Source organism: Xiphophorus hellerii, chromosome 20, assembly GCF_003331165.1.
Source record: "Xiphophorus hellerii strain 12219 chromosome 20, Xiphophorus_hellerii-4.1, whole genome shotgun sequence".
Taxonomy (NCBI): Eukaryota; Metazoa; Chordata; class Actinopteri; order Cyprinodontiformes; family Poeciliidae; genus Xiphophorus; species Xiphophorus hellerii.
In genome coordinates, this window is record NC_045691.1 from 3,974,155 (window position 1) to 3,980,719 (window position 6,565).

Here is a 6,565-nt window from a genome sequence, read left to right on the forward strand (position 1 = left end):
AAATACCTTGGGCTCTCGTGGGGCCTTTCATGGGGCCTCTTGTAGAGCCTCTCGTGGTAAAGCGTTTGGTTGTTGTATCTGTGTTTGTATTACTGGTGTTCTATGTTCCTGGTTAATAATTAAAAAAGCACCAACGGATGGTTGTAGATGAGAACGTTCCGTCCCCGAGAGATTTGTTTCAATATTTTTCGATACAGAAGCTCAGTGTGGACAAACTTAAAGGATGGTTGAAAAGCAAAGGATTCAGTGAGCGGAAAGAAGACAAGAGTTGGGTTTTTCTGGCTACACAGTGATGGCTAGCACTAAGTTATCTGGGCCTTAGTAGCCAAGTTCCTGCTCAGCAATGGTGTAGGTTAAGTATTGATTTGTCAATACTTTTCAGTTAATTTTTCCAATTGAATGTCAGGAAAGTCGGTGAATCTATTAAATCTCCCGTCACCATGGTGACCAACACTGTCATCTGTGTCTTGTTCTTCATTTTTAGTTTATGTGCGGTTGGTAAACAACTACTGATTTGAACAAAATCAGCTGTTTCCCACATAGCAGCTTATGTCTCTTGGTTGTCCAAAGCTAAAATGGCCGAGACGCGGTGCTGACGTCATTTGCGATCATTTTGTGCTTTTTTTTTTCATTTCCATTATAAATTTGATACCAAAAACACATCGTGATATATATAGTTACCACCAGCCATTACAGTAGATATCGGATATGAATTTATTGCCATATCACACATCCCTAACAGGATCCACTGGAAAGAACCTCTGATGATGCTGAAACCAGAGGAATCCAGACCAGAACCTTCAGAACCAGAACCCGAGCTGATGGTCACATGACCTCCTTCTGGAGTCTCTTGGTTCTGAACATTGAACCAGTTCTGAACCGGTTCTGCCAGACAGAAGAGCGTCTCTGTCCCAGTGTTCCCAGCTGCTGATTGGTTGATTAGAGGCATCACTCTGCAGCATGTGATTGGCTGATTAGGGAGCGCATGCTGCACGTGTCCTCACGTGAGGACACAACTGCAGTCAGCTGCAACTCATTTACAGCTCCAGGAGTTCTGGTTCTGGATACAGACAGTCTGACCCAGCACGATCAGAACCAAGTATTTAGGTTCTGTTTCTAGACAGAAGAACCATCCTCACCTCATCAGAACCAGAACCATATGGTGATGTCTAGAGATGTTCAATATCAGCCTGCAGGTTCTGATTTGCATAAATTACAAAACAAAAATGTTTCTGAAGCTGCTGATGAAGAAGAGAGAACCTGAGGAACCGCTACCAACCTTGGTCCTGCTATTCCTCTGACTGCCTCAAGGGGGAGATAGAGTTCCAGGCGTTAAGCTGTTGGCCTCAAACAATTTAACATTTCAGAGTGGAGCACAGGAACGTAAGTCTGAATCTAAGTAACATCTTCTGAAGTTGAGGAGCCTCAATTTAAAGCTAAGGAACGCGGTCGGTCTGAGGTTAGGGAACGGAGGAACAGAGGGAACCTGTGAGTCACCTGGCTTCAACCAATGGGAGACCTCTCATCATCAATGACATCATCATTTAGCCCACCCCAGTGACATCACAGCCCTGTGGTTTTAAAGCAGCAGCAGCTGCTCTGAGGTCAGACCGGCGGGATGTGGAGCCGAGGTTTCAGGCTGCAGCTGGTTCGCCAGGCGTCCACTGTGAGACAGGTCAGGGGGACACAGTCCTCTGTCCGCTTCCTCATTCCTTCCTTTCTTTTACACTTCCTTCTGGAGTCCTTCCTTTCTTGATTGCTTACTTTCCTTCCTTCCTTTTGGTGTCTAACTGGTCTGTTCTGCCAACCTCACCTGTCTCCCACCTGTCCGGCCGCCAGGTGGGCGTGCTCTTTGATGTCGATGGCGTCCTCCTGCGCGGTGGATCCGTGATCCCGGCTGCTCGGCGTGCCCTCAGGAAGCTCATGGACCAGAACCAGAACTTTCTGTTTCCTGTTGTTTTTGTCACCAATGCAGGAAGTTGTCCGAGACACCACAAGGCACAGCAGCTGTCTCACCTGCTGGACGTGCAGGTAGAGGGGGAGGGGCTTAAAGGCTGCTGCTGCTGTGTGATTGGATCAAAACAAGTCATGCGCTTCTTTTGCAGATCGCACCTGAGCAGGTGGTTCTGTCGCACAGCCCTCTGCACATGATGGAGACGTTCCACAATAAATGTGTTCTGGTGTCCGGACAGGGACCAGTGACCCAGATCGCCCACTCGTATCCGTCACCTGCCAGTGGGTCACCTGCTGGCTCACCTGTTAGCTTTAAAGTTTCCCACTGGGCCATTTTTCTTTCATTTGTTGTGGCTGAGTGAGTTGAGACTACAATACTTTAAAGGGGTAGTATGTGTCAAATCAACTGTTTTTGATCTTTCTACAAAACAAAAAAATCTATTTCTTTAGTCTCCATAGCAACCATTCAGCTGCGAAACACCTGGGTGGAAATAGCCCCACCTTTGAGATGCAGCTCCTCCCTCACCTCCTTAAGACTAGGCAGCAGCAATTAGCAAACACCTGGTGGAACTGCTGAGCTCATTAAAGGAGCTGCTGCTCAGAGCAACGCTGGTAAAAACATTAAAGGGTTAATAGAGGAGCCATGTTGACGGAGCTTCAGAAAGAGCAGGAGTTTTTAAAGAGACAGAGGCCCAATTTCAAGACATTAAATCAGGAAGTCACATTTTTTAAGTCATATTTGATATATTTAGCATTTTTATAATAACTACAGGTAACAGTTATTTGATGATGCTATAAAATGGCACTATGTCCCTTGAAAACACATAATACTGCCCCTTTAAGACTTTGCAGCAACACACGGATCAGAACTCTGATCAAACCTCGGAGATGTTTGGTGACCAGATGTTGTTCTGAACCTGATGTTTTGGACTCTTGACACGGTATTTCTCAGTTTGGGTTTCAAGAAGGTCGTAACCGTGGAGGAGCTCTCAGAACAGCACCCCCTGCTGGACATGGTGGACCACAGCAGGAGACCCACCAGCACTGTGAGTCCTGGCTAACCTGAGCAGTTCTGTAGAACCTGGAGTTAATGTATGTCCTGTTTCATGATGATTTTTATAGCTGATCGATAAAACAGTATTTCCAAAAGTGTCCGCTGAATATCTTTAGACATGTTTTTTTGTTTTTTTTTTTTGTTTTTTTTTTTATAACCCCTCCAGGGGGTCTTTTTGTGGGCTCTAGAGTCCCTTTTCATGAAGTAGACTGACAGGAAAGGGGGAGGGAGAGGGGGGAAGACATGCGGTAAACGTCGCCGGGTCCGGGAGTCGAACCCGCGACAGCCGCGTCGAGGACTTGAGGCCTCCAAATGTGGGTCGCGCTAACCACTACGCCACCACGGCACGCCCTAGACATGTTTTTAAAGGAGGAGTCTCTGATATGTGCTGCCATCTGGTGGCTAAAGTTGGGAAAACGACCATCTCAGACAGTTTTGTATATTCTGGTGTCTCCACTGATTAGTTACTGAGCCACCGGAAGTGTGCCTCCTGTTCCGGCTGATATATTTTTGTTGTTTTGTTTATTTCAGCCCAGTTCTTCAAGGATCCTCCCGCAGATGCAAGGTAACACAACCACAACAACGCCCAGAATCTCAGGTTTAATCTTCGGTTCACCATCACCTTTGAAAACCCAACAGCACCTTCAGCTGAACGTTTGATCAGAAAATACAGACTTGTGGTGTAAGAGCCAAAAATGTCAATTTGTGACATTGTTTATTATTGTATATGCCGTAGATATTTTCTTAACCATAAGATTCTCTTAGTATGTTTTTGTATAAAATCGCCACCTAGTGGACATACTTGAAAATATATGAAACGTTGCTGTGTCACGGTAGATCAAAAAGTAAATTGGATGTGACGTGTTTAACTTGGCTACAGTTTTCTGACCGTTACATGTGGAATGCTATGCAAGATTGAGGGATTGTTTTGTGATATCTACCGAAGGAGAAGTAAAGTTCGTCGTTCATCAGACTTCATGTGAATTTTGTAAGTACTTCTTCAATTAAGAGATGTTTGTGGAACAGAAACACGTCAACTAAAAGCCAAGCTAGCGAACGCCAACAAAAGAAAACTGAACCTCGAGATTAGCCACCAGCTAATGAGGTTACAGTAGCCTAGGTCTGACGAACGTCTAAACGGATTATTTGTCTGAGGTCATATTCTTCTACCATTCAAGAAGAATATTTCTGAATTGGATGAACTTTGGTGGCAGGATTTTCTCAGCCTGCTGCTGTTTCATCTCTGAACCACCAGGGGCGCTAGTGACGCCGCTTTAGACTCCTGACAGCTTTGTGTCTTGAGGGTGTGATGGATTAATGAGAGCTCATATCTTTCCCAGTGGAAAGGCCAAAAGCAGCTTTTTGTTGCCATTTTTGTTTGAAATTGTCTTCCCTTGTGTTGCCGTAGCGATCATCCTGTTTGGGGAGCCAATCAGATGGGAGACCAACCTTCAGCTAATCGTTGATGTGCTGCTAACCAATGGTAGACCCGGGTGTGTGTATGACACTCAGCTATCGGCACAGATGCCCGTTCTTGCCTGCAACATGGACCTGTTGTGGATGGCTGAAGCCCCGTCACCACGGTAACAGCCACTCCCTTCAGATGTGGGCGGGGCAGGAGGGCGTTCAGCCATTGGTGACCCGGATGTGTTGCTTCAGGTTCGGTCACGGGATGTTCCTGCTCTGTCTGGAGTCCATCTACAGGAAGATGACCGGTCGGAGGCTGGAGTATGAGGCAGTGCTTGGGAAACCCAGTCTGTTCACGTACCAGTACGCCGAGCAGCTGCTGCGCCAGCAGAACCAGAACCACAAGCTGTCCACCATCTATGCTGTTGGGTATCCACAACCCATCTCTTAACATGTCTCTGAGTCTGTCTCTGGATCTATCTCCCTCTGTTGCTTGTCCCTCAATGCAAATAACCAAACCAGAGACTTGGTAACTGTACCACCTATGATGCACCACCTGTTACCCTGTTGATAACTTTGTCTTAGTCTTCATCTGTAATTCTGAATGAAACCAAAGTCTCTGTGCTATGTTTTGAAACCCCCAGTCTGTGACGCTGTCTTTCTGTCTGTAAGGCTGTCTAACTGCCTGTGCTGTTGAATGACCAAACCTGTGCACCATGTGACTGATCCACCTGTTCCCACAACACTTTCAGGTAACCAAGCACTCTGTCTTCCTCTCTGAAGCAACTGCTGCCTTTGTAGAACTTGGAAGATGGAGATGGTTGGTGTTCCCTGGCTTTAGAGCTTCTGTAAAATGTTCCACTAAACTGATTAATGTTCAATAACAATTCTCTCTAGAGGACTTTTTAAAAAGAAACTTAGACACTGTTCCCGTTGTCTAGAGACAACCTGATGACGGACATCTATGGTGCCAATCTTTATAACCGCTACCTGGCCAAGCACCACACTGACATGATGAGCGACACCAAACTGGTGGCCCAAGGAACCGGTACCGTGGTACCGGTGGTGGAGCAACTTGCCTTTGCGGCTCAGTGCCGCTCCATCCTGGTGGGTAGAGACCCCTTTTTGAAAATTTTGTTGGGATCCTTTAAGGTTTACAGCTGGGGTGGATGTGTACACAACATGGATTTTAATGAAGTAGTACAAGTACATTTAACATTTAAATGTATTGCCTTACCATAATGTACCTTACTTTGCCAGACCTTACAGGATCTTTCCTCCTCTTAGCGTACCTAGGTTTTTACAGGTCCATTACCTCAGCAGATGTTACTTCTCTATAAATGACCTTTCTTTGCTTTAACCTTTCTTATTTTGACTCGTTGTTGCTATAATGATCCTCTACCTGTCTCCAGGTGTGCACAGGTGTGTATAACCCTCATTCTCAACTGCCTGTTGACCAGAACGTCTCAGAGACGATGGTCCACGGTGAGAACGACCTGAAAGTGGAGCCAGACCTGGTAGAACCGAGTCACATGGTGGAGGATGTGGAGGCTGCTGTGGACCTGATGCTGCAGCAGGAGAGTCCCAACACCTGACGCACCTGTCCTCCGACTGATCGTCTCAACATCTAACATATAACATGTGGTTCAGACTGGACACTTGGATCACACGTGGCCTGTTATCTCCTACCTGTGGTGACTGTCTCTGTCTTATATGAGTAGAGTTCTGGAGGTGGATCTCAAACCTCAAACCGTCTGAAGCTGCACAAGTGATCTTTACATTTTTTATAGCAGAACAGGTGAAGCTAAGCTAGCAGTACCTTTGAGTCTAGACCTGTGTGAATTCATTTTGTTACTGTGAACATCAGAAAGCTAAAATAAACTGTTAAACTTTTTCTCAACCTTGTTGTTTTCATATCGAGTCCAAGCAGGTGAGGCATTACCTGTGTAAGTGTGTCTCTACAGGACCAAAGGTCATAGCAAATGTTTAGATCATTCTATATATAATTTTTGAAAAGTGTAACAGTTTACTGCAATGATGTCATGAACAAGTCAAAATGAACTGAATTAGCATTAAAATAAAATCTTTGTGAATTTAAAATGTGAAGCTATATATTTTATTTTTCAAATCATTTAATAGACTTTGTAACAA

At 45.3% G+C, this 6,565-nt stretch overlaps 1 protein-coding gene across 1 annotated transcript; it reads left to right on the plus strand.

The window, feature by feature from the left end:
- The first annotated feature begins 624 nt into the window (after positions 1-624).
- On the plus strand, positions 625-6,265 carry LOC116710434 (haloacid dehalogenase-like hydrolase domain-containing 5). The gene is made up of 9 exons (XM_032549456.1): positions 625-1,675; positions 1,840-2,031; positions 2,106-2,218; positions 2,906-2,999; positions 3,539-3,572; positions 4,416-4,590; positions 4,667-4,843; positions 5,356-5,521; positions 5,827-6,265. Exons 1-9 carry the CDS (start codon positions 1,619-1,621, stop codon positions 6,007-6,009), a joined length of 1,191 nt encoding a protein of 396 aa, XP_032405347.1. The 5' UTR covers positions 625-1,618; the 3' UTR covers positions 6,010-6,265.
- Positions 6,266-6,565: the final 300 nt, after the last annotated feature.

Bases quoted from the DNA above. Each gene is read 5' to 3' on its own strand.
- LOC116710434 (XM_032549456.1), top strand. From the start codon at position 1,619: ATGTGGAGCCGAGGTTTCAGGCTGCAGCTGGTTCGCCAGGCGTCCACT. The intron at 2,219-2,905 runs GTATCCGTCACC...GGTATTTCTCAG, and splicing joins GTGACCCAGATCGCCCACTC to TTTGGGTTTCAAGAAGGTCG. The intron at 5,522-5,826 runs GTGGGTAGAGAC...ACCTGTCTCCAG, and splicing joins CTCAGTGCCGCTCCATCCTG to GTGTGCACAGGTGTGTATAA.